Here is a 27,906-nt window from a genome sequence, read left to right as displayed (position 1 = left end):
GAACAAAGGAAGATGCCTTATAGCTAGCCAGGCCTTTGTCCCATTTAGCTCAGTACTTTTCCACTTTGGCTCTCCGTGAATTAAAAAAGGGATCTCTTCCCAGCCATACCTGGAGGTGCTGGGAATTGAGATGCTGGGACCTTTTGCTTACAAAGCAGATGCTCAAGTGCTGAACTATGTGGCCCTTCCTCTTTCCTCATTTTCTTACTAATCGCACTTGTATGCAACACCTTTAACCTGGCTCCCAGTGGCTCCGTCACATTTGAATCAAGGTGTGGGGAAAGTATTTGCCTGCTCTTCACTGACTTCTAAGGAATGGGAGTGCTAATGGGAGCTGTGCTCTAGTCCATACAACAGGTCTGTTGTTGTTTAGTCGTTTAGTCATGTCCGACTCTCCGTGACCCCATGGACCAGAGCACGCCAGGCACTCCTGTCTTCCACTGCCTCCTGCAGTTTGGTCAAACTCATGCTCGTCCTCTGTCGTCCCCTTCTCCTTGTGCCCTCCATCTTTCCCAACATCAGGGTCTTTTCCAGGGAGTCTTCTCTTCTCATGAGGTGGCCAAAGTATAGGAGCCTCAGCTTCAGGATCTGTCCTTCCAGTGAGCACTCAGGGCTGATTTCCTTAAGAATGCCTTCCCTTCATGGATCACTGCCTTGCCGCGGTAAAGGGGCTTGAATAGCTCAGAGAAGTTATGAGCTATGCCGTGCAGGGCCACCCAAGATGGACAGCTCATGGTGGAGAGTTTTGACCAAATGTGATCCACCTGGAGCAGGAACCGGCAAGCCACTCCAGTATCCCTGCCAAGAAAGCCCCATGGACAAAGACAACAGGTCTACCAAGGCTTTACTGTATGTATGCCTGCATCCAGCCTGAAGTTTCCTTGCCACCAAATAAATTGTCTCATCAGCTGAGAACTGAGTGCATGATGGGGACCAAACACCATACGGAAGAGGGGGGAGCGATGTTGAACTTGGGTCCTGTTTCTGGGCTTCCCATAGGCATCTGGTTTGCTACTGCAAGAACAGGATACTGGGTTAGGAAAGATAAAGGACCCCTGGACAGTTAAGTCCAGTCAAAGGTGACTATGGGGTTGCGGCACTCATCTCGCTTTCAGGCTGAGGGAGCCGGTGTTTGTCCACACACAGCTTTCTGGGTCATGTGGCCAGCATGACTAAACAGCTTCTGGCGCAACCGTGATGGAAACCAGAGCGCATGGAAACGCCGTTTACCTTCCCACCACAGCGATACCTATTTATATACTTGCACTGGTGTGCTTTCGAACTGCTAGGTTGGCAGGAGCTGGGACAGAGCGACAGGAGCTCAACCCGTTGCGGGGATTCGAACCAGAGCTGTAGCTAGGTGATCTTGCGCCCCTGGCAGAACCGTCCAGATTGCGCCCCCTAACCACAGACAAATTAGCTCTTCTTTCCACCTCTCTTCCAACTCTCCCCCCCCATTCCATTCACCCTCTATTTAAAACCTTTTCTTATGATGGAATAATCAATATTTTTATTTATCGACATATTTATGGACATATGTTAGCTAATTTTGTGGGGGGCCCGCCTGCGCCCCTGGCGGGGTCCACCTCACACACACACACACACACACACAGCTACAGCCCTGATTTGAACCGCCCACCTTCTGATTGGCAAGCCCAAGAGGCTCAGTGATTTAGACCACAGCGTCACCCGCATCCCTCAAGGATGCTGGACTACATGGTCCTTTGGTCTGATCCTGCAGAGCTCTTCTTCTGTTCTTTTCACATGCGCCCTGAGGCTCCTTGCTTCTCCTATCTGCAAGCAGGGTATCATAAACAGATATAGCAACTAGGACTGGTGAGGCCACCAACCACTGAGAACAGGACCACTTACGTGCTGGATTGATCCACTCACCATTTTGAGTTGCATTAGGCAGCCTCCTAGAATATAAATCAATGCAACTATAAAAACCAGCAGCTAGTGAGTGACAAGGCTTGCAGAGGATTGGCCAGTTAAATTTTCTCTCTTATAAAACTCTTTCTCTCCCTCTCTGGGGATATCTTCCAACAGGCCATTTCAACACAAACCGGCAGAAGTGATTTCACATGGAAACACTTAGAAAACAGAGGCGAAGGTCAAGAGAATTGTGACATGTTAGTTATTGCTGCCTCCAAAACACGGACTAACGGGGACTAATTTCACAAATAGGTAACGGGAAAGAGGCAAGGCAGCTCTTTGCTTGGGAATGCCGCTGAAAGAGAACAAGTGGAGCTTGCAAGAATGTTGCCGTGCAGAAGGCTCATTGTTCTAGCCAGGATTAACTCCCATCATCCCTGATCACACTGGCAGGGCCTGATGGGAGCAATATTTGGACTGCCTGCCCTTAAAAGGAGTAATGGTTTGCTTCTGCTATCAGGCAGTCCGAAACATATGGAGAATGCCAGACTGATGGAGGCTGTTCCAGTTGCTCCCCGCCTCTCAGCCAGCATGTAAGCTGAGCGTTTTCTCAGGTTGTCTCACACGGTTCTGTGCGCCCCGTGCAAAATGAGCATAGCTTTGGTGGTAGGCCCTTGATCCACTTGCAGAAGCCTTTTGCAGCAGCTGATGGAGAGGCTGCGGCTTCCAGCTGGTGAACTCTCCTTCCCAGCATTGCCCATGCTGGGATGGTGGCAGCCTAACAACATCTGGGTTCCCGCATCCCTGAACCCACCCAGGCGTCCTTTGGAGGCGCAATCCCATTGGTGCGGGATTTAAAGCCCGCACACGGTTTTGTTCCGCCCCCCCCCCCAAGCAAACCCGTTTACACCGCATGCCACTTTACTCCTGGTTAACTGCGGCTGCAACCTTGCACTCCAACCCTGCGCAAGCCCCACTGAGTTTAAACGGCGCCTCCGTGCGCAAGTGAGGCTGCAGGCGGGCAACCGCGATCCTAGGCGCAGGATAGTGCTTCTTTCGCATCAATGGCGAGCCGCGTGCCTGGATCTGCAGAGGTGCAGCTGGACCAGTGCAAAGTGCCCTCGGATGTCAGGTCACGCCTTGCAGAGTTTGCTTGGCGCGCGCCTTGGCATCGCATCCCCGGGCTCGCTGGTTGTTGCAACGTTTGCTTGCGCCAGGCAGGCGGGAGAGACCAGTCAGATCCCCGCGGATTGCGCGCGCGGCCCGCCCTGCTGGATGAACGCGGGGGCGTCTGGCGCTTCTTGGGGGGTGAGGACGGAAGGGGAGGCCCCCTGCAGGCCCAAGGGGGTGAGATCCAGGGAGGGAATGAGGGGTGAGATGCCGGGCATGGGTGATAATTGCAAAGTGGGGCAGCGGTGAACCAGTGACAAATTGAGAGTTGAAAGGAATTTGCGGTTGCTAATAGCGATATGGGGTGGGGGTGGGATTTTCGAGGGAATCGGAGTGATCCCGTCATCCCAGATGAAGAATGGGACGGGAGCAGGTTAGAAAGATGCCGGGTGGGGCCCCGATCCTATGCATGCTTACTTGGAAGTAAGCTTTCACCCTAAGTAAGCGTGGGGAAAGGACTGCGTGCTTGAACTTGGTGGAATTTACTTCCGAGTAAATCAGTATGGGGATCAAGCACTCAGGTTTCAATCTTGTGGGCACTCACCATGATGCCGGTGAATCGGACCGAAAAATACTGCAATCTCAAATGCGTGTTTACTCAAGAGTAAGGCCCACGGAATTCAGTTGGGCTTGTTCCTGTTGGGTAAAGCGTGCATAGGTCTGCAGCCTGGATCTTCCCGGTCTCAAGCCTTTGGAGCATGTTCTACTGATTTCAATACAAATGGGTTTTGAGCAACCTCACATTTTTAAAGATCTGGTGTAATCCATTGATCCAAGGTGTGCACGGATTGTCAGGCGCAGATCGTGATTTGCAGTCGCAATGTGCTAGTCTATGTGCACAGAGCAAAAAAGCATGCATGCATGTACAGTCAGCGCACATTATTATTTATTAAATTTGTATACCAATCTTCATCAGTAGTTTGCAGGGCGATTCACAACAACAACAAAAAAACAATCAAAGCAAAAAATACACAATTAAAACAAAAACCATATAAGCCACACTGTTGCTAGCGGGTACAGTGGATTTTCTTATCATTTCTGTAGTAGGCCCAGAGAACATGTTGATGGGAGGCCTAAACCAGTTGAGTAAACAAATAAATAAGGAAGTTAGCAGCACTCACTTCCAAGAAAGGCCAAGTGCTGTTGCTTTGCAGGCTTCCCACAAACCATCTTGTTGGCTGCTCTGAGCTCTGGATTCTGGACTGGGTGGGCCACTGGCCAGTTTTTCAGGCTTGTCTTACTTTCTTAAAAGGTGTCCGGGGGCTGGGAAACAAAATTTCAGGATGGGATTGGAATTAGAAAGGTTTAGGGTTTGAGATAATACGAGAACTGCAAGTCAGGTAGAGGAATTACCGTGGGGGAGTGCTGTATTTGAGTTTAGGGGGGGAAAGAGAGCAAAATATGGGATGGTGCATATGCAAGATGAGCATTGAAGAGGTTGCTATCAGTAATAAATTCTTGGTGGGCAGTGTCATTAGAAGGATAGTCTGGGCTGGGGCTCCTCCAGCCGAAGAGAGAAATTATTAAAGTGAGATGTTTAGATTTGGATTACGAGACTACCTTCCAAAAATGCACACAAGCCTCCGTAGATTTTTGGTAGCGTTTTTAACGTACTGAAGGTTAATATAAAAACTTAACTAGAAGAAGGGAAGAAACACATCTCTTTCAACACACACACAATTCCTGTCTGTTCATTTGCGGGATTTATTTTTTTTTACTTATTGCAGGCAACTGAACAAACTCAGAAAGTGGAACCTGAATCAGAAATTACCTTGTAGCTGAGGAAAAAGGGGCTGTGTGAGTTGGCAGAAGAGGTTCAGGGTCGTAGCACAGTACAGATGATTTAGGGATAGTTTGGAACTGAATAAAAGGGTGCATTATCCCTGGCATTAGATTAGGATTACTAGTTGGAATTTTCAGCTCTAATTTGGTATTAAAAGCATTTTGGGTGAATCCAACAGAAGGGAAATGGGTAGAGGACAGAAGGCAGAGGAAATTAGGGTGTGGGGCTTTTGAAAACACCTGCTATTCTGTCTTGCTTTCGGACTGTATGTTCATGTACTAAATAATGCTATGGATTATGGGCCCAATGTGAGTACAGGATGTTTGGTTGAACCTTATCCTTTCCACAGTGATGCATCTGTGTTTATTTGGGGAAGAGGGCTGTCAAATACCTGCATGTTGTTTACAGTCGATTGGATGGGGCCATGGCTGTGTTTTCCCACTGGATGCTAACAAAACAAAACAAAAGCTCCAGGAAAAAATCCTTTGCATGCATTAGAAGCAACAATTCCACAACTAACACCAGTCTGGAATTTAGGCTGTGTACACACTCCCGTTTGCTCTGCACCCTATGTGTTCCCATGGCTGGTTTAGGAAGCGGTGTGGACCCATCAGCCACAATTTATATCCTGCATCTGTCCCCTCATTTCTTTTCTTCCCCCCCCCCCCAATAATTTTTATTAAGTTTTTCACAATTATAACAAATATAACATAGAAAAAAGAAAAGAAAACACACAAGAGAAGACACCTTACAATACTAAAAAAACAACAACAAAAAAATATAAAACACATATCACTTGAAAAACCCAAATTATCTCTTACATTGTTAATTGACTTCCTCGAATTTCCTTCTGAATTTCATTGTATCTGCATATAACAGCTCTCCAATATCATTCTTCAATGAAAATTATTTCCAACAATTACCTATCTTCTTCTCTTTTCTTAATATTCTAAATCCAACTTACTTACTACTGAATCTTATTTTAATCCTCAGCCTGTTTGGTACTTTCAAGTGACTTCTAATTATTTATATTACAATATTTAGTTAAATAGTCCTTAAATTTCTTCCAGTCTTCTTGATATTCCTCTTCTTTCTGGTCACGGATTCTTCCAGTCAGGTCGGCTAGCTCCTAAAAGTCCCAACATCTTCATCTGCCATTCTTCCACCCTTGAAATTTCTTGGGATTTCCAATTTTTAGTTAACAGCAGCCTTGCCGCTGTGGTGGCATACAAAAATAGTATAACATCTTTTTTTGGCAATTCCATTCCTATTATTCCAAGTAGAAAGTTCTCTGGTTTCTTAATAAATGTATTTTTCAACATTTTTTTCAACTCATTATAAATCTTTTCCCAGAAGTCTTGCACCTTGGGACACATCCACCACATATGAAAAAAGGTTCCATCTTTTTCTCTACATTTCCAACATATATTATCATTCATATGGCAGATCTTTGCCAATTTTACTGGGGTTAAGTACCATCTATACATCATTTTCATGATGTTTTCTTTTAATACAGCACATGCAGTAAACTTAACCCCTTTCATTCCTTTTGGAATGAGATCGACATTCAAGTTTTTAGGTTTTATTTTTGAAAGTAACAGATGCAGAAAACACGGGGAAATGGCCTAAACATGGGGGAGGGGGATCCCAACTCAGCACCCCCCCTTTTTAAGCAAAGTTCTGTTTTGGGGGAGGGTGAAAAATAGAGGGCTGGAGAGCCCCTTCCCTGACTTGCAAGCGGCCTGCCTGCCAGTCCTATTAAGCATTCCCTCCAAACACCCCTCTGGGGTCGGTCGCTGCGAAGGATGGACTGCTTTGGCCTCGTGACCTTCCGTGGCGCTTCTCTAACCTGGAGAAACTTTGTTCCCTGGCAGCATCCGTCTGCTGAGCCCAGCAATGGAGGACACAGCAATCGGTCAGCAGTTCACTAAAATCAAAGGTTCCGAAAGGGTGAGGAAGATTGGCAGAGAAGAAGGACAGCTGGAAGAGGGTTCAGATACGCAGCTTCCCCCTTCTACAGGAGAGGGAGGGGAAAGCCTCGTTTTGCTGAAGACGGTACATTTGAAGGAAGGTGAGGATGATTTCCAGGGGGCTCCTCCTGCCCATCATCAGGACGGCCTGCACACCTTGACGCAACAAGAGGCAAGCATCCTGCATCCTTTTGAGGTGGTCCCACAGAGCGAAGCTGCAGAAGAGGAAAGCCTGGTGATAAGTTTGCCGGAGGTTTTCTATGCAGTCCATGAAGCGGAAGGGGTGCACACCCAAAGCCTGAAAGAAGTGCAGGCGTTAAATCACGGAGGTGAAAGGTCAGCGGAGAAGACCCCGGACGCCCTTCGGGTTCATGTGCAGTCGGTAAGGCAGCTGTGGGAGAACCTGGATATCAATATGCTTCAGACCTTTTGGAAGCAAAGGGGATTGCACTGGCTTTCTGTCCAGGGCGGGTTGATTTTAATCAAGGAAACTGAAACCAACGGTAGTGCGAGAAGTGAGGTTACAGGGAACTAGGCAGAGAGCCTTCTTGGTTATGGCACCTGCCCTGTAGAATGCCCTCCCATCAGATGTCAAGGAAATAAACAACTATCTGACTTTTAGAAGACATCTGAAGGCAGCCCTGTTTAGGGAAGTTTTTAATGTTTGGATTTTGTCGCTTTTTATTACAGTGGTACCTCGGGTTAAGAACTTAATTTGTTCTGGAGGTCCGTTCTTAACCTGAAACAGTTCTTAACCTGAATCACCACTTTACCTAATGGGGCCTGCCGCTGTGCAATTTCTGTTCTCATCCTGAAGCAAAGTTCTGGGTTAGTTTGTAACCTGAAGCGTCTGTAACCTGAGGTACCATTGTATTATTATTCATATTCTTTGGGGAGCTGCCCAGAGTGGCTGAGGAAACCCAGCCAGATGGGCAGGGTATAAATAATATATTATTATTATTATTATTATTATTATTATTATTATTATTATGTGGGAGGGTGGTTATTTAAATACAGTTCCTCTATACTGTAATATTTCCTACAATTATTTCCTTTTAAAAACGGTGCAACTATGTTGATTGGCAACCTTTAGGTACCCTTAGTCTTGCTACTATGCTTTGCATCCACCCTAAAACCCATTGGATCTCAAGTTGGCCCCACTGCTGTCATGTGCTGGTACAGCAGTCTGCCTGCCCGCTGCCCACTACCCTGGTCGGCATGCCCAGCAGCTGCTGCAAGCGTAACATAAGCTCCACTGGTGCATTAAGCCCTGCCAGGCAGTGCTCAGTGTTAGGAGTCATGACTTAAGAAGAGTTCCAACGTTCTCCACAAATTTTTGCCTGGGATGGAATCATCAGTCTGCACACTACGCTTGATCTTGGCCAAAAGGCCGAGAAGCGAATCACCCGTCTGGAGCTGTGTGCTGTGTGCCTACAATTCGTCACATTTTGAGTTAATGCTCTTTCTCCTTTTTTGTCTTAAAAGCAGAAGGATAGAAGTAAATATGCAATTGCAGGTGGTGGCAAGGACCAGCAGTTCTTTGTAGTGGAGGAAGACGGAATTGGCCGTTCCCTTGCGATGGAGGAGGCAAAACCTCTGAGTGGCAGAATGAAAAGAGGTGCCTCTCTGTGCCACAGCTCTGAAAACAAGGACCTGAATGAGGCGCCTGCGTCAAAACTGTGTCCTGTTGTCACAAGCACCAATGCTGCCATGAAAGCCCACAGCAACAGGCAAGAAGGTAAGGAGTCGCCTGCACAGCAGTGTATATTGCCCTTCCTGTGTAAATACAGATTGTTGTAAGGGCTTCTGGTTCTTTGATGGTGCCTGCTGTTTGGACGACTCTTGTTAGGAAATTGGGGTAGGTGGACCCTTGTTCAGATCCAGTTGGACAGCTACTTGGGCACCTTTTAGGGCAGCGGTTCTCAACCCATGGGTCCCCAGATGTTGGACTACAACTCCCATCATCCCTAGCTAGCAAGGCCAGAGCTCAGGGATGATGGGAGTTGTAGTCCAACAACATCTGGGGAGCCACAGGTTGAGAACCGCTGTTTTATGGGATGTCGTTAGTTTGCTGTTCTTTCTTATGCATAGTTATTCATTCGTGCATGGTACTTCGGCCCCTCCAAGTGTCCCTGCTTTCCAAGGACTGTCCCAGATTTACAGAAGCCGTCCCAGTTCCTGATTTGATCCCAGAATGTCTCGCTTTCCCTCAGGATGTCCCTATTTTCTTAGGAGAAATGTTGGAGGGCATGGAGTTATGCAAACCCTGAGCCAAGGAGATAAGTAACTACCTTTAGCTGACTTCTGAAGGCAGCCCTGTACAGTGGTACCTCGGGTTACAGATGCTTCAGGTTACAGGCGCTTCAGGTTACAGACTCCGCTAACCCAGAAATAGTACCTCAGGTTAAGAACTTTGCTTCAGGATGAGAACAGAAATCGCGCGGCGGCAGCGGGAGGCCCTGTTAGCTAAAGTGGTACCTCAGGTTAAGAACAGTTTCAGGTTAAGAACAGACCTCCAGAACAAATTAAGTTTTTAACCCGAGGGGGTGGCGCTGTGGGTTAAACCACAGAGCCTAGGACTTGCCGATCAGAAGGTCGGTGGTTCGAATCCCCGTGACCGGGTGAGCTCCCGTTGCTCGGTCCCTGCTCCTGCCAACCTAGCAATTCAGAAGCACGTCAAAGTGTAAGTAGATAAATAGGTACCGCTCCGGCGGGAAGGTAAGCGGTGTTTCCGTGCACTGCTCTGGTTTGCCAGAAACGGCTTAGTCATGCTTGCCACATGACCCAGAAGCTGTACGCCGGCTACCTCGGCCAACAGAGCGAGATGAGCGCTGCAACCCCAGAGTCGGTCATGACTGGACCTAATGGTCAGGGGTCCCCTTTACCTTTACCTTACCACTGTATAGGGAAGCTTATTTTAGTGTTTGATGTTTCATTAAGTTTTTATATATGTTGGAAGCTGCCCAGAGTGCCTGGTGTTAGTCAAGACAACAGGCCAGTGGGACTCCAACGGGGGGCGAGGGGGGGTCATATTAGCTGCAAAACCAGGGGGAGCACCTGTTTGAATGCCAGTTCCCTGACGGTGGGCTTCTCAGAGACATTTGGTTGTCCAAAGAGGAGGCTGGAACTGAATAGACCTTTAGGCTGATCCAGCAGGGCTGTTCTTAGGGGAAGGAGAACGCAGGATTCGCACTGAGGGGGAGGGTGGCCGTATTAAAAGTGCCTGCGTCTCGTTGCCGACCTGCTTTCTCAGTTCATAATATGTGCCCTCAGCCCACCGAGCGGTTTGTTGTTTCCATAGCGCTTGTTATTAAGGCAAAAAGAAGTTAATGGTGGAGGAAGGGAAAAGTTCACTACTTTTATCCTGTTTGGGCTTAACTTTTGTGGAGGAAACGTCCTTGGTAAACTCGGAGCTAGTGAAAGATTGTTTGTGTGGGCATGAATCACTGGCGAAGAGGACAAATTTGCTCAGCTCATCCAGGCCACCAGGAAATATTTGCAGGCTGACTCATGCAAGGGCCACCCCAGAAAGAGGCAACTGCCTTTGCAGTTGATGGGGGGGGGGGAGATAGTTTTAACTTCTGCACCAGTGGTGCAGAGGATCCTGTCTGTGGCTTATTTGACCTGAAACCAGCTGCATTCTCCTAGGGGATGCGCTGCACCGTTGCAGTTTGTGCGCGTTCGCCTGTTTCAGCGCGTCAGGCCTTCATCGCCACATGAAAAAGCACTCTGAGGAAAAGCCCCACCTATGCCACCTCTGCCTTAAGGCTTTCCGGACTGTCTCTCTCTTGCGCAACCACGTGAACACGCACACAGGTACGGACTGGCACACGTGGCTTCTGGCAAATTGGGAGCCAAAGTGGGAGACAACATAGATCTTTCAGGACTGGTGTGATATGGTCGTGGGCGGCCGCTCCTGGTCACCAGCCTAGCGGTCGCATTCGGAATTAGTTGCAGTTTCCGAGCCGCCTTCAAAGTGGGGCAAAGGGGTGGAAGGAACAAGGAATAACAAGGAATAACAAACTGGCATTACAAGCTACAAGAATTTGCTGAAATGGCGCAATTAACAAATACCCTGAGAGCCAATTCAAAACAAAAATTTATGGAAAAGTGGGACAGATATAAAACATATGTTCAAAAATACAGTAAAGGTTCGCTATCTATGCTAGCATTTGATTGGCGTTGGAATGAGACTGAGTTGAGAAATAAGACTAAGAGCGCATATTGATATAGGAATGTATTAGATAATATGTAAAGAAATATATAATAATAAGAATACATTCATTGTAAAAAAGGAATATGCAGCAGGAAAGACAGGAAGTCTAATGTGTGGGTATGTATATTATTTTGGGGGGGATTTGTTTTTGTTTTCTCTCTCTCCGCCGACAGCCCCCTCCTCACGTCTGGTTTCTCCCAACAGGGACTAAGCCGTACAAGTGCAGCGAATGCGACATGGCCTTCGTGACCAGCGGCGAGCTTTCGCGGCACCGGCGGTACAAGCACACCCTTGAGAAGCCCTTCAAGTGCTCGTTCTGCAACTACTGTAGTGTGGAGGTAAGTGCGGCGCTTGCAGGAGAACCGCTTTGAGTGCCATACTTGGTAAAGAGGACAGGCTTCTGTTTTGCTTTTCAGAGGGAAGGACGCTTTCCGAGAGAGGCACCTGCCACTTGCAATGTGCGCGCTCACTTTTATTCCTCCGCCTGCGACGTTCACTATTCGTTTGCAGCATTTACGTGGCTAAAGCTTTGCGGGTGGCTTATGTGCGGCGGGCCTGTGGGAACAGCCAACAAGACAATGAAAAATAAGACAGCAATAGGAACAGAGGGTGCTGATTCATAGGGAGCCAGGTCGTTGGTTCATCTATGCCTGTACAGTCGTACCTCGGCTCTCAAACGCCTTGGGAGTCTAACGTTCCGGCTCCCGAACAATCGAAAACCGGAAGTGAGTGTTCTGGTTTTCAAACATTCTTTTGGAAGCCGAACATCCGACAGGGCTTCCACGGCTTCCGATTGGCTGCAGGAGCTTCCTGCAGCCAATCAGAAGCTGCGCTTTGGAAGTCGAACGTTCCAGAATGGATTCTGTTCGACTTCCGAGTTACGACTGTACTGAAAAACATCATGGATTTTACTTCCCCTTGGCCCCAGCCAGTGTAGGCAGTGATCAGGGACGATGGGAGGTCCAGCAAGATTTGAAAGGCCACAGATTCCCCGGAACTACCGGGAGAAATACAGTGGTACCTCGGGTTACAGATGCTTCAGGTTACAGACTCCGCTAACCCAGAAATAGTAACTCGGATTAAGAGCTTTGCTTCAGAATGAGAACAGAAATCGCGGGCTGGCGGCACAGCGGTAGCGGGAGGCCCCATTAGCTAAAGTGGCACCTCAGGTTAAGAACAGTTTCAGGTTAAGAACGGACCTCCAGAACGAATTAAGTTCTTAACCTGAGGTACCACTGTAACTTAATCTGTTCCATTTGGCAATAACATGCAGTCTTAAAAACAGATACAAAACCAGCCAGGTTATCATTCTGTAATATGAAGTGGTGAGTTCCACCAGTTTACTCTCAGCTCAGGGGAAAACTAAACCGAATATTTTATTTTATTTTTTAAAAAAGTTTGGAATTTCCAACCAATTGTCATGATGGCAATCACTGACATTTATAACACTTGTAGTAGCGAACTTTATTTTATTTTTTTAGTGATGAGTTATTCTGGCAGGGTGCCTGGCACTATCATGCTTTTTAATTTCTTCCCGTCGGTAACCATAGGCCAGCAAGTTGAAGCGTCACATTCGCTCGCATACAGGAGAGCGCCCGTACAACTGCACCCTTTGCACCTATGCTAGCAGGGACACTTACAAGCTGAAGAGGCATATGGTCACTCACTCTGGTAAGAATTAGGAATGCGGCAGTTGTCATGGAAATATTTCACTGAAGGAGGGGAGCGATGCCTCCCTCTATGAGCTTAGAGTCTTAGACAGTGCCGGGCCATAGAAGGAGGAAAGGGCAAAAAACTCCCTGGGAACAGTTAGAGGGGAAATATACAGAACTGTCTTCGTTCCCGCTGATAGCAAACTCAGGTGCTCAGTGCTAAGTCAACTCAGGGCCAATGAAAAACAAGATGGAGGTATTGGCGTTGCTGGTGGAACACCCAAGGCTTAACTCCAGACCCTACCAACGTGTCCTGTTTATATCCTAGATAAGTGTTGGCTCCAAATCACACTCTCCAACTGCAGGTATGAGTTAGCTGGGTGACATCCACGATCTACACAGAAACAGTTGTTTTCTCTTCAATATTAAGTTGAGGAAGGGTTCTGTGTGACCTAGAAGCTTGCCTCCTGAATCTAAAACTCTCGTTGGGTAAATTAAAATCAGTGGGTGGCATTCAGCTAAGTTTTACTTACTTAATTAATTGACGAAACTTATATACCACATACAAACCAGTGACACAGGTGGCGCTGTGGTCTAAACCACTGAGCCTTGGGCTTGCCGATCAGAAGGTCGCCTTTTCGAATCCCCGTGATGGGGTGAGCTCCCGTCGCTCGGTCCCAGCTCCTGCCAACCTAGCAGTTCGAAAGCACGCCAAAGTGCAAGTAGATAAATAGGCACCGCTCTGGCGGGAAGGTAAACGGCGTTTCCGTGCGCTGCTCTGGTTCGCCAGAAGTGGCTTATTCATGCTGGCCACATGACCCGGAAGCGGTATGCCTGCTCCCTTGGCCAGTAAAGCGAGATGAGCGCCACAACCCCAGAGTCGGCCACGACTGGACCTAATGGTCAGGGGTCCCTTTACCTTTACCTATATACCACTTATTATGTTGGATAGCTTGGTTGGTAGAGCACAAGACTCTTAATCACAGAGTCATGGGTTTGAGCCCAATGTTGGGCAAAAGACTCTTGCATTGCAGGGAGTTAGACTAGATGACCCTCGTGGCCCCTTCCAACTCTGTGATTCTGTGACGTGTTGCGAGTATAATGTGGCACCTGTTCCCATTCTGTGCGATTAACGTGGGATGAATCAAGCAGACAAACCAGAAATCTTGAAATCTAAATGGAATTAATACATGTTAAAGATGCTATAGAGGAGAAATACACACCTGACATTTACAACAGCAATAAAATCAGGAGTAAAACAAAAAGGAAGAAGTGCGTGTGTAAAGCATCACTGCAGTTTTCCAGCTATGACATTTTGCTTGCTAATTCACATCTTTCATCTTTTTCCTCCCAGGTGAAAAACCCTTTGAGTGTCAGATTTGCAAGGCCAGGTTCACTCAGGCTGGAACTCTGAAGTTCCACATGTTGCACAAACACGAGGAAAATGTGCCAAAATACCAGTGTCCACACTGTAACACATCTGTGGCCAGAAAGGGTGATTTAAGTAAGTCCCATTACCTCTTTATTTTCAAGCGTTCTTTGAAATCGACGGAGAATTAGGCTTGGCATCATTTTAACTTAAGAAACTGCTGCCCCAGATATAGTGTTAATCTGGCTCATTGGTTCCAAATGAATACCTAGCTTGAAATCTTTGCAGCAGGCAAACCCTGATTTCTCAACTGCGAGCAGCAAGAAGGCTTTTTGAAGAGGCCAGCAAGCATTATTCCAATGCATGTACAAATCAGTTGAGTCCAAGATGCTTATGAAATTCTCCCATCAAAATTTCTCTTATTTTTTGTTTGTTTGTTTCCAGCTCTGGGGTTGAAAATACTCACTGAAGAGCAGCTTCACTGAAGAGCAGGATGTAAACAAATAAATTGCTTTGCAGGAATGTGTGTGCTAGGCACAATTGAATACACAAATTGTATATGGGGGGGGGGAATTGCACCGAAAAGCTGGTGAACTTCCAGGAGAACTTCTTACTTTCTTTCCCAAATGCAAACAGATGTAGTCCAGTCTACTCATCGGTAGATCAACTGCTTTGCAGTTCAATATCGGGCAGCTGCAGGTATCACTAGTAGAGAAGTCTGTCTGAAATCCCAGAGAGGAAGTGTAGACTAAACTGGTCTGCCCCAGCCTAGTTATGCAAGTGGCATGCCTCCCCCAATCTCTGCCAAGCGGGAACAGGGTTCCAGGGCGTCCCCAGGATTTTGGTTCCATTGGGAAATCAAGGCACAGCGGAGACTATTGTCTTTTAAGAAATAGGGTTTATTGCACACATGTGGCCTAGGACCCACATACCTACGGGACTGCCTCTCCTGGTATGCCCCACAGAGGACCTTAAGTTCCACAAATAACAACACTTTGGTGGTCCCGAGCCTCAAGGAGGTTAGATTGGTTTCAACTAGGGCCAGGGCCTTTTCAGCACTGGCCCCAATATGGTGGAACGCTCTGTCACCAGAGACTAGGTCCCTGCGGGACTTGACATCTTTCTGCAGGGCCTGCAAGACCCTGGCCTTTGGTTTGGACTCGGTCTGACCCTTATGTTTCCCTTCCCTTATGGTCTTGATTTATCAGCTATTTTAAAATGAGGCTGCATTTTAAATTGCATTTTAACCTGTAGTTTAAATTGGGTTTTTTTTCCCCTCGCTCTTTCTCCCCCTATTACTTTTTTGCTGTGATTTTATTTTATTGGTGTTAGCCGCCCTGAGCCCGGCTCTGGCCGGGGATTACGGGGTATAAATTATTATTATTATTATTATTATTATTATTATTATTATTATTATTATTATTATATTTGCACCTGGGCCTGCTTTGGAGAGAGAGTTCAGGGCGTGATCTCAAGAGGGGCTTGTTTGCCACAGCGGTGCAACGTTGGAGTCCAAGGCATCCTACATGCTGTCTCTGTCCCAGTCTGCCAAGGTGGTTCCACCTGGGGGTCCCTGGCTCCACCTTCCTCCTTCCCAAGGATGCTTGCTTCAAGCCACTTCTCCCCATCTGTCTCCCCTCCCCTCTGTTTTTCAAAAAGGGCACATTTTCTCTGTGTGACCTCACTCTCCCAGCTGCCTTTCCTTCTGTTGACTAACAGGCAGCAGGCCCTGCCTGGTAAATTGTTCTTTAATGGCCCGGGTACTTAGTTCTCCTCCTGTTCTTAATGGCCTTGCTATCACTGATCTCCCAAACAGGAGAATTGGTTCAGCCTCTGTTTTAAATCTGAGGTCTGGCGTCTTCCCTTCAATACAGTCGTACCTCGGGTTACAGACGCTTCAGGTTGCGCATTTTCGGGTTACTGACACGCCAAAACCCGGAAGTACCGGAACGGGTTACTTCCAGGTTTCGGCGCATGCACAGAAGAACTAATTCACACTTTGCGCATGAGCACCAAATCGCGACCCATGCAGACGCAGCGCTGCAGGTTGCGAACGTGCCTCCCGCACGGATCACGTTCGCAGCCCAAGCATCCACTGTACTCTGAATATTATCTGAATTCTACCATTTATTAATTTCTGGCATACTCCAGCAGTTGTGGGTGCTTTTGCACCCTCAAACTCTGCTACCCCTAGCTTTTCCGATTATTCCAAGGGAGGTTTTTACGCAGGAGCAATACAAGGCCTGCGAGACTAGGCAACTTTCCCCAATTTCTGTTTGTAGCAAAGAGAACTGGCACCACCTTGTGGCAGTTCTGAATTTCAGGAACATTTGTGGCTGTGTTCTAATCCACAGAGTCAATGAAAGCGTGTCTTTGGTGTGGGTCCTGGGCAATGTTGCTAGTCTGACAAGGGGAGTGGGGTGGGATGGGGACCCATAAAGCTAAGTTGAGGTTTCCTTCCTTGAAATTCATCAAAAGTGGAGGAACAGCTGAAGACAGTGTTTTTTCTTAATGCTAGGCCAGCCTAGCATTATGGGGGTGGAAAACCTGTGTGTGTGTGTGTGTGTGTGTGTGTGTGTGTGTGTGTGTTTATTTGATTATTTATCTTCTGTGAATAATTTCCAGTCTGACTGGGGTTGGTGAGTGTCTCATGAACCCACTTAAACCTTGGTCTTGAGTGTACCTTTTCCCCCGCGAAATTGTAAGACACTATGAATAGAAATGGCAGAATATAACATATGCGTATTGTGGGATGCGGGTGGCGCTGTGGGTTAAACCACAGAGCCTAGGACTTGCTGATCAGAAGGTCGGCGGTTCAGATCCCCGCAACGGGGTGAGCTCCCGTTGCTCGGTCCCTGCTCCTGCCAACCTAGCAGTTGAAAAGCATGAAGTCTAAGTAGATAAATAGGTACCACTCCGGTGGGAAGGTAAACGGCGTTTCCGTGCGCTGCTCTGGTTCGCCAGAAGCGGCTTAGTCATGCTGGCCACATGACCCGGAAGCTGTACGCCAGCTCCCTCGGCCAATAAAGAGAGATGAGCGCCGCAACCCCAGAGTCAGTCACGACTGGACCTAATGGTCAGGGGTCCCTTTACCTTTATTGTGGGCATTGGATCACAAGATTATTAGTCCTAGATCTCAACTCTTGACTTGCACCCGGTTTCGGAATAGCATAACAGACATGTGCGCAGGAAGGAGGGAAGAATCGCCCCCTGGGTAACTGGGGTTTGATTTGCGTTCCCCAATTGTCGGTGCAAGAAATGTAAGGTGACGCTATAAGGCATTGGACAGAATTAAGATAATATAGGAGAGGTGAGGCCTGAAACAAAGATCCGAACCGCACGGCACATTTAAAGCAGTATCATACCACTGACAAGAATTCTGGGAGCTGTAGTTTGTTAAGGTTGCTTGGAGAGCAGAGATCACTATTAGTATACGTGATTATTCTACTGAAAAACAGAATCAAGACATGCCTTTTCAATTTGTAGAAAGGTCTGAATAGCTCAGCTGTAGATCATAGAAACATTGGCGTCCCAACTTCTATATTTTCCTGGAACTTTTTTTTTTGGTGGAGGTAATTTTTTTAATTCCTATTTTTGCAACGCTTAGCACAAGTCCAGGGAGAGTTGAAAGAGGACGTGGAATGGCAATGAAAATCAATTCAGGGAATGCTTCCTTTGAAGTTGTGGAGAGTCTCTTCTGTGGGCTTTTATTGTCGCATGGGTCTGGCCCAGAGCGTCCATTAACATCTGAACTCTTATATCTGCATAGCAAACACTAATTGATTATATGAGTCTTGGAAGCCCTGGCTGCTTTTAAATTTCATTAAGCCAGTGTAGCATAATTATTAGTTTTGAATCCAAGAGAATCATAGCACACGTTACAGCAAAGGGATCTTATTGCAATGGCCGGGTTTGCTTTGGGGCTGGGGTGGAAGTCAAAGCACAGTATATCAGAGCCTTGTCCATCTGAAGGTGAAAAAGCCCCTCACATTGCAGGGTCGTAATCTGGTAACTAGGAGCTTTTCAAGTACAGTGGTGCCTCGCAAGACGAAAAGAATCCCTTCTGTGATTCTCTTCGTCTAGCGGTTTTTTCGTCTTGTGAAGCAAGCCCATTGACGGATTAGCGCTATTAGCGTCTTTTAGCGGCTTATCAGCTTATCGGATCAGCTGATAAGCGGCTTAGCGGCTTGGGAAAAAGGGGGGGGGGGAAAAAAACCCGCAGGAACTCTCAAGACATTTTCGTCTTGCGAAGCAAGCCCATTGGAGATTCGTTTTGCGAAGCACCTCCAAAACGGAAAACTCTTTCGTCTAGCGAGTTTTCCGTCTTGCGAGGCATTCATCTTGCGGGGCACCACTGTACATTTGGAATTGCTGCTATAGAATTAAAATGTTATAAGACTGTGCTATTGGGTACCGTTAAGGATGCACTGGGCAGCCCTTTCCTCAACCCAAAATGGCTGGAGCTTTTGCGATTGCTTGGTTTGAGCGCTTGCAAAAGACATTTCAGAGCTCTCCACCGCCTCTGCTGTCGGTGCCTAGCCTCCAAGGGCAAGGAGAGGCAATGGTGGAATGGCAGAAGGATGCTGTACTGGGGACATGGAGTGCCTGCCACCTTCTGCTGTCCCAGGTAGCTATTCTGGGCTCTTGGGAGCAGGGTAAGGAAGAAGAAGCGGTTCGCAGCATCATGGAGAGCCCAGCCCTGCTTACTATTAAGCTGAGCAAAGATTGGTCCCCCTAGTTCCTGCTTGCAAGCATCTGATCACAGGCTCTCCCTTTTTAAAAAGCTCTGTGAATGTTTGCAACACCCCCGGTAGTTATTTGTCATAGCTGCGGCTTGATACGCTGAGATGCGAGCTAAAAGAATATTGCATGGCATATAGACCACTGTTCCTAGGGGGCTGTTGTGCCAGCATAGCAGGGTAAAAAACAGCTCTATGGGGCAGGGGTCAGCAACCTTTTTCAGCCGTGGGCCGGTCCACCGTCCCTCAGACCATGTGTTGGACCGGACTATATTGGGGGGGGGGGGAAATGAATTAATTCCTATGCCCCACAAATAACCCAGAGATGCATTTTAAATAAAAGGACACATTCTACTCATGAAAAAACACGCTGATTCCCAGACCGTCCGTGGGCCGGATTGAGAAGGCGATTTATATGTGCAAACCTTTAAAAAGCTAGAGTGGAACTAAAGGTATACCATGCAGATGCTCTCGCTGTGGAGGTATGATTTGCTGAAAGTCTGCTGAGTTATACACTCAGCGGTAAATCTGGATTTGCTACCGTGAGAATTGTGGTCTTGTGGCTTCTGCGTCTGTCTCTATCTGAGGCTGGATTTTGGAAGCCCATAGTTCTTCAGCTGTGCTGGATCAATGCATCTGCTCAAGGAGACTCTGGGTATGTAAACTCTCTGGGAAAATACCATACTTTTCCGTGTAGGTTTTTCCCTTTAAAAATTATGCTAAAAAGTGGGAGCCGCCTTATACATGGGTAGTGCATAGGGTGGACGTTTGATTGGTTGCTGCCGCGGCTGTCAGTGGCTATTGGGCGTGTCATTGGTTGCTGCGTCAAGGGGTGTTGTTGATTGGCTGACGCTGTGGCAACGTGGCGAGTGAGGGGACAGATGAGAGGTGGATTTTGCGATGCAGGTGAGCGTTTTTTTGGCAGTCCTCCCTAAAAAAAGTTCAACAACTCTGTGCCATCTCCCCGTTTTCTAAAATAGGGGGCGTCTTATACATGGGGGCGTCTAATACACGGAAAACTATGGTAATCTGTAGAAATACTTTTCAAAAAAGAAGAAGCTCCCCTCCATCTTTCGAAAGGATCATTGAGATGATGCTGCTCTCCTTAGGAATCCACTTGCGAAACCTCCACTCCTATATCGAAGTGCCGCTGAAGTGCAGTTACTGTGAAAATGTCTTCCACGAGCGCTACGCTTTCAGACAGCATAAGAAGACCCACACAAATGAGAAGAGATTCAGATGTGACGAGTGCAGTTACGCATGCAAGCAGGTATTTAAGACAGTCGGGGTCTGAATGTGGGTTTGATGGGATTAGTTTGCTGTGGGAGATGTGTTTCCTTTGATCGCTATGCAAATATTTGTCGCCACAGTCTGTTGCTAAAGTCCTATACATTTTTTTTTTTTAAATCAAGATTTTCTTGTACAAGAAGCAGGGGATATTTATACTAAGCATTGCAGTTTTTGATGTGCTTCTAAGCAGAGATGCTCGCCGTCGACATGATCAGAGGAGAAATTCTGTATCTGAAGCCGCTTCTCTCTGCCACATGCCAGAAATAATATTTGAACCGCGAGAATGAAAATGGACAAAATTATATTGGCATGTGATCAAGTGGTAATTAATTGATTCCTGCTTTTAAAGGAGCTGGAAATATGTTAAAAGCTGGTTTGCTTCAGAAGGAGCTGTAACGTAGTGGTAGGACAAAAGATTTGCCATATGCAAATTTTTATAATTGCTTTGGGGTAAGGCTGTGAGCCTCTAAACCACAGAGCCTAGGACTTGCCGATCAGAAGGTCGGCGGTTTGAATCCCCACAATGGGGTGAGCTCCCGTTGCTCGGTCCTAGCTCTTGCCAACCTAGCAGTTTGAAAGCATGTCAAAGTGCAAGTAGATAAATAGGTACCGCTCCGGCAGGACGGTAAACGGCGTTTCTGTGCGCTGCTCTGGTTCGCCAGAAGCGGTTTAGTCATGCTGGCCACATGACCTGGAAGCTGTCACCGGCTCCCTCGGCCAGTAAAGTGAGATGAGTGCTGCAACCCCAGAGTCGGCCACGACTGGACCTAATGGTCAGGGGTCCCGTTACCTTTAACTTAAGGCTGTGAAAGCGCTAGAGCACCCAGTCACTGAGATCCAGCTCTGAGGGCCTTCTGGAGGTTCCCTCACTGCGAGAAGTGAGGTTACAGGGAATCAGGCAGAGGGCCTTCTCGGTGGTGGCACCCGCCCTGTGGAACGCCCTCCCATCAGCATTGGATACAACCCCTTTCACTGAAGGGAAAGCAGTGAGTAGCCTCACAAACACATTCTGGATTGAATCTCTGCGGTTGCTTTGTTTTCAGAATAAAAATGTCCCATTTAAGCAAGTTTCCCCTCCCCCCATATGTTGCCCCCATTATGTTCTCTGATCGTATCTCCACCAACCTAAATAAGTACCAATAAATAAATGAAAAGCAGGGTACATACTTTCCTCATTTCCTAGCTTACGCATATGTAGAAATGAACGAATTATGCATGCTTCATCCTCTTTGCCCGACTTTGGGAGAGAGTTTGGAATTAAAATGCATAAATTCAGTAGAGCCAGTTCTCCATGGTGCATTTATTTGTTTGTCTTGTTGCATTACTAATTTCAACACAACTGGGGTTTTTTTTTACTTCTGTTTGAACTGGTCCTGGCATTCTCAAATAATGAGATTAGTGTACACGTGTGTGTGTTTTCAAAGGATTAATTTATTTTTGAAACAAACTTGGAACTAAAGCAAGAGTTTTCCAGTCGTGCTCTTTCTACTCTCGAGTAGTAGAAAACGGGCATTAAAATAGGGCCAAGTTACAGATGCCAGCAGTTTTTCATCCCTCCTACTTCCCCAACGTTGTATCCTTGCTCCTAAAGACACTTCCTTGGATCAGGGCCACAGCTCGGCGACAGAACACCTGCTTTGCATGAAGAAAGTCCCAGGTTCAAACTCTAGCATCTCCAGGCAGGGCTGGGCTGGGAAAAGTGCCCTGCCTGGAATCCTGGAGTGCTGCTGCTAGTCAGTGTAGACAGTACTAAGCTAGATGGACCAATGGCCTGAATCTCCATAAGGCAGCTTCCTTGGTACTTAACATTGCACCTCAGCCACTTCCTGTCTTTTGGCATAGGCAGAGGCTCTTCGGCTTTCTCCTCCCCACGGAAAACAGCGACAGAAGCTAAATTCGCTTCTGGTCCTCACCTTATGCACTTCAGCTGCTCCCTCTTACATATACAGTCATACCAAGCTCATACCAAGAACTAACTAACTTAGTTGGTAGTTAGTTGGTAGTTAACTTAGTTGGTCTTTAAGGTGCTACTGGAAGGAATTTTTTTATTTAGTCATACCTTGGGTTACAGATGCTTCAGGTTGCGCATTTTCGGGTTGCGCACCACGCCAAAGCCAGATGTACCGGAACGGGTTACTTCTGGGTTCATGCATGCACAGAAGCACTAAACCGTGCTTTGCACATGCACAGAAGCGCCGAATTGCAACCCGCGCATGCGCAGACGGGGTTCTACGGGTTGCGAACATGCCTCCCACACGGATCACATTTGCAACCCGAGCATCCACTGTACATGAAACAGGACACGGGCAAATGACAGCGAGTACCAAAGAGTCGGACACGACTAAACGACTAAACAACAACAACCAAAGGATGCAACAGGACACCTTTGCCCATGCTGTTTGCATATGAGTTGGAAGGGGTAAAGTCCCCTTTGCCTTTATCAGGGTGCATGCAGGAAGTAAGGGAGAAATCAAGGCTTGCTAGTCCTGCAAAATGTGGTCCTTGTTGGCAGCTAGTTGCTCATTTGGGCTTTTCAGATTATTTTTCAGCAAATGCCCTATCTATCAGTTTTCCAAGTTTCTCAGAAGGGCCCATCACCAACTTGACCTCCCTTCTGGGCCCCCAGACTCCTCTTTTAGGCAGGCAGCTCCCATCCTCCATCTGTACCTGCCCAGAATGCATTGCCCCAGCCTATAGGTCTATGACGTCTGTAAAACCCAGCCTAGAGACCTATAGGCTGGGGTCATTGGGTGCTGGTTAAATGTAAGTTGGCGGCTGGTCACTGCAGATGGGAGCTGAGTTTGGCTCCCATTCAAAAGCGAAACCACCGCCTGCCCACCTCCAAGGGAGGCTGATGGGTGCTGCTGCTGTTGCCCCTGAAGTAGAGGGGTGGGACAGCCTGCACAGTCGTGTCCACATGGCGGGGGAATGTGCCATCAGATGCACCGTGGCAAGGACCTCCCGAAGTGTGGCTCCAGTTCCCCATTCAGTCCTCCTGCCAAAAATGAGTGACCTTCATGGGGTGGGGTCAGCAGACACACATGGGTTGGAGCAGATAGGGTCAGTGGCGTTCAGGGAATGCATGCAGGAAGCCCTCATGAGACTGGAGAGATCGCTCAACTCTGTAACACAAGGAGCATGTAGCTCCGTAGGTGTCAGGAGTGAGCTGGCAGTAAATCACACCGTGCAAGTTGGAGTTAACTCTTGATTAGCAAGAACACGATCTTGCAAAGATTTGGTGGCTTAATGAGCATAGCATCCCTGGTGTAGGTCTTGTCCCATGGATCAGTTGCCAAGACTGAAAGTCCCCACCTCCCCACAGCAGTCTTAAGTACCTTTCTCTCCAAGGTTCTTCCCAAGCAGTCAGAGATTGTGCCTCCATGACGCCAACCTTTCCTCCGCCCTTTTCATCCCTCTTCTGATTCTGTACATTTCCAGGCTTGGCTGTTGTAACGCTTGGCTTTCCTTCCAGTCAGTCTTCCTCCTTTTCCTTCCCCACCAGGAACGCCATATGGTTATTCACAAACGGACCCATACAGGCGAGAAGCCGTTCGTCTGCGTCTCTTGCAGCAAACGCTTTCGACAGAAACAGCTCCTGATGGTCCATTTCAAGAAGTACCACGACTCCAGTTTTCAGCCAAGAGTGTACAAATGCCCGAAATGTGGCAAAGGCTATTCTCGCTGGGTGAGTTGACTTTGCTTGGTAAAGGAGATGTCTCTCCCGTCAAACAGATTCAGAACTGTGTGTGTTCCATGAGTTAAATACAAGCACAATAGCAAAAAAGTATCTAGTATGGGTTGCAAAATTCAGCCATGTGGCATGAAATATACTCAGAGTCGCAAAGTGATTTCATGCTCTTTATTCAGCTCATAGTGGTGAGGAGGAATGAATGAAAGTCCCCTCACAGTATCTGCTTTATATACATTATTTACACAATGGGCTGCACATGATTGGCTAATTCCGTAATTCTACTGTAAGCCAATCAGGTTGTGGATTCACTTCTATCTGGAGCATGATTGGGTGGTTCCTGCTAACCAATCATACTGCTGCATTGTTCTAGGACCAATCAAACTGCTGCATTCTGAATCCTATTGTTCTAGGACCAATCAGACTGCTGCAGTTTGGATCCTATTCAACTCAGTACATAACATGGCAGTTTCAGCTGCTGTTGTGCTTTTTGTTTGCCATCAAGTCAGAGGGGGGCATCAGGACCCTGAGAGAGGCACTGCCAGTCCAAGCAGGTAATGCTATCATAAACCAGGGGTTGCCTACTTTTGAAGGCCCCTGGACACATTTGGATCAGAGAGAGAGTGTGTGTGTATGCGTGCACACTTTGCTTTTCCAAGGAATCCAGTAAAAGTCAGATCCAGCAGAATTAAATAGAGAAAAACACAGAAAAACCATAAGAAATCTGTATCATGGCATTATAACCAAAAATGCAAAAGAAACACATCCGTTAAGAAACAAGGACTCAATCAGTAAAAGAGAGCAGTTTGGGGAATCTTATGTTTATGTTATCAGGAATGAATACGTATTATTATTTATATTTCAAAAATATAGCACACGCTAGTATAAAAGAACAGGGAGGGTGTAACAAATCTATGTCAAATCCCACAAAGTCAGTTGAGGTCACTTGTTACCTTGTTACACATGACCTTTCAGAACCAAATTTAATATTTCCATTTGTATATCCCCACCGTGAGCCTAAATCATAGATCTCTAGAGTGGGAAGGGACCCCAAGGATTATCTAGTCCAGCCCCCTACAATGCAGAAATCATGGTCAAATGTTGATCCTAAGTTATATAATTCATTGAATTATATTGATCTTAATAGACATTGATCCTGATACAATTCATTGAATCGGTGACTATAAGCCCTATCTCTTGACAGGCAGACAGACGGACGGATATTGTGCATAATATACTAGATAGATGAATCTTGGTGTGTGTTTTTTATCCCTTATTCCGAGCAGAATAATATGCGAAAGCATGCTGAAAAGTGCGGCGAGTTGAGGACCGTTCAACCTAGCAAAGGGAACAAGAATAAAAAGAAAGAAAACAAGGGGTCCAGCCGCGACACTAAAGAAGGAGGTAATCTTTGAGGTGACTTCAGGTGAAAGGGAGATTGTTCACGTGCTGCGATCGCGCTGAGTTGTTCCTTGCGAGCATGCAGCTTTCTGCTCACACAGCCGCACGCAACGTGTGTTTATTATTTTGGCAAGGGAGATTTGGCATTGGCCTGGGCCTAAAAGGTCTCATTGTATACCTGCATTGTATATTAGCATAACTATATACAATATATTGCATATATTGTTATGTGACAGGGCTACGTGCGTGCAGCTCCAGTTGCAGTCATGCGTGCACAGATCAGGGTCATCTGTCAGGGATCCTATAACTGATTCCTGCATCGCATTGGCGTTGGAATAGATGGCCCCCAGCAGTCCCTTCCAACTCTACTGTCAGGAACTGGGCAGAGGAGGAATGGTGGAGACCGCCTCCCCATCCTGACCCTTCCAGGGAGGAGGAAGAGGAAGACAGTATAGGTTTACAACAGGGGTTTGAGGGAGGTCGCAGCTCAGAGGCAGATGAGGGGGAAAGCTGTGAAATCGTGGGAGAGGCGGAACAACAGCCAGCTGACAAGTTGTCATTAGAAAGCATTCCAGACCCTCCACCTCCCAGAACCCGGCGAACCTTAAAAGTAGGAGAGCTAAGAGCTCAAAGACAGAGGGCACGTAGCAGCACCCGTAGAAGGGAGGAAGGGGGCGGGGTGGGCGGGATTCACTTGGGACAACACCATTATCCAAGAGGCTGGGTCCTATAGCTTCTCTCTGTAAAGATTGAAATAAAAAAGGACGGTAAGAAGCTTTTCCTTGTCTTTATACTTCCCTGGGCAACCAGCCGGGAGCCGTTGACAGCATCCTGACATCAACAGTTTTATGTTCCTGTGTATGCATTTGTTCTCCACAAATGTCCTTCTTTCTCTCTCTCCTCCCCCTCGCCAGGAGCTCCTTGTGTTAACTCTCAATTCTTCGCTCCTCGTATCCCTGTCGGAACGTGGGAGAAAAAGGAAGTTGTTTTGGACAACGAGAAAACTGGGGTGACTTGTGAGATGATCTTTGACTCGATGGACAAATGATGCGGTTAAACACCTCTTCTGTCTGCTTGTAAATACATTGAGGCATTAAGCTCGATTGGCAAATCTGTAGAGCATTGTTCCCTGAAGGTTGCTGAAACTGCCTACATTTTGCCATTGTTCTGTTAATGGCACGCAAGAAGTCAAGAGTAGGTTCGTGGAGGTAAAATGCCTCAGCGAAATCGTTCCAAATAACTCTGGCTCTCTCGCCAAGGACAAGTCACCTCTGAATAAATTGTTGGATTTCAAATAGCTTCCATTCAGCGTTACAAGTTTAGTTATAAAGAGCTGGAATTATAATACAATTTGAATGGATTCCTTTATGGCATGGATCCCAGATCTCTTTAGCAAATGTCGCAGGAGACAATGGTGATTTTTTAAAAGAGAGTTTATAGCGGTATTGTAACAGATGTACTCATCCCCTTATCCTTTCTAAACTAAACAGTGTTTCAGAAACTTGCTTGACCCACAAGGCAAAGTGTACCTTCCCCACAAGAAGGAGTGCCTCTATCTATAACCCCTCCAGCACTCTTTAGAACAGGCTAACTGTCGGCAGCTGCGCCGCTTAAATTCTGTAAGTCTATAAACAGACTGAAAAGAGGAAGAAAGTTTATTTAAGGTTGCAGTGCGTTCTGAGCATTTTACCTCTAAAGTGTATTGAAAAAGAAAAGAAAACACACAGAACTATTGTAATCTGTAAACAAGTTTGCATATCGTGTATTTCCGTTTAACTTGTTCACACAAATAATTACGGAGAGAGGCGTTTTCTTCTCTTGTGGGAAACATGTTCACAGCCATTTTGACAGTGGCAGCCGTCTTCAAGTTTGTATTTTGACCGGTTCCGATAATCCTCTGTCTCTTATTGATTTGATTGAATAGCAAGCTGCTATTTCAATTGCCCTCAGGTTGTAGAAAGAAATAATTATGTTTTCTACATTTCTTACCCTAGGTTTTTGGCTATGCCGACACTTGTTGTATTATGTCTATTGACATGGGAATCAGAACTGGAAATGAAACTTCTTTTGCTCACTCTGCCCATCCCTCCCCTGTCACGCAGAACTCACACACAAACAGTTAGAAATGCTTTCATCCTTCAGTATCGCAGAGGTTTGCTGGCATGAGTTTTACTTTAAATGAATTAATTTTGACTTGCCACCATTTCCCAGGAATTCTTTCCCAGTTGCATTCTTCTCAGTAGTTCTCATGCAATGGATTTTGCCATCCAGTTTTATAGAGCCGATTAACTGAATACGGGAGGTGGGAAAGACTAATTCTCAGCACCCATCCCACCTCTGTAAATACCAACCAAATCAGATAACCTTCATGGTTAGCTAAGCAGCAGAGATCCTTGGGTGCAAGCGTCGCGCAAGGAAAACAGCATTCAAGTCTGTTAACGTTTTTACCTTGGAAATTACTAACCTCTGCAGCATCACTAAGATGTTACCAGAATGAATCAGAATTGTTCATACTGCCTATTTTGTTTTATTGCAATAAGGCGTGATAACAGTATGCTTTGCAGTGGTGTGTTCTCTCCTTTTTAACGTTTACTCGTTTTTAAAGACAAGATGCAGCTGCAATGAATGCTGATGTCTTGATTTGCCTACAGTTTATAAGAGTGTAATAGTACAACCATTTTAAGGCAAACGTTAGTGTTTGCTCTGGGAGGAAATGGGCTTTTTGCGTTCAATAAAGATTTTTCTGAACATCA

At 46.7% G+C, this 27,906-nt stretch overlaps 1 protein-coding gene across 7 annotated transcripts; it reads left to right on the top strand.

Annotated features, from left to right (window-relative positions):
- The first annotated feature begins 2,307 nt into the window (after nt 1-2,307).
- CTCFL (CCCTC-binding factor like) lies at nt 2,308-27,906 on the top strand. Of its 7 annotated transcripts, none has more exons than XM_082226048.1 (11): nt 2,308-2,489; nt 6,703-7,180; nt 8,284-8,536; nt 10,447-10,614; nt 11,219-11,352; nt 12,565-12,685; nt 14,021-14,170; nt 19,884-20,044; nt 23,567-23,749; nt 25,039-25,156; nt 26,068-27,906. In XM_082226048.1, the coding sequence occupies exons 2-11, from the start codon at nt 6,725-6,727 to the stop codon at nt 26,199-26,201; spliced, it is 1,878 nt and encodes a 625-aa protein (XP_082082174.1). In that variant the 5' UTR covers nt 2,308-2,489; nt 6,703-6,724; the 3' UTR covers nt 26,202-27,906. The 7 variants fall into 7 exon arrangements, with proteins under 7 accessions (XP_082082174.1, XP_082082173.1, XP_082082175.1 ...); XM_082226047.1 differs by lacking the exon at nt 2,308-2,489 and adding an exon at nt 2,532-3,183; XM_082226049.1 differs by lacking the exon at nt 2,308-2,489 and adding an exon at nt 2,532-3,222.

The sequence above is a fragment of the Podarcis vaucheri genome, assembly GCF_965113315.1.
Source record: "Podarcis vaucheri genome assembly, chromosome: 6".
Lineage (NCBI taxonomy): Eukaryota > Metazoa > Chordata > Lepidosauria > Squamata > Lacertidae > Podarcis > Podarcis vaucheri.
The sequence above is the reverse complement of the archived record's forward strand: the minus strand, read 5'-3'. Positions and strand labels throughout refer to the sequence as shown.

Excerpts from the sequence above, each read along its gene's own strand:
- CTCFL (XM_082226044.1), top strand. The coding sequence starts at position 3,345 with ATGGGGTGGGGGTGGGATTTTCGAGGGAATCGGAGTGATCCCGTCATC. Across the intron at positions 12,686-14,020 it reads GCATATGGTCACTCACTCTG|GTGAAAAACCCTTTGAGTGT; the intron begins GTAAGAATTAGG and ends TTTTCCTCCCAG. Across the intron at positions 25,157-26,067 it reads CCGCGACACTAAAGAAGGAG|GAGCTCCTTGTGTTAACTCT; the intron begins GTAATCTTTGAG and ends CCCCCTCGCCAG.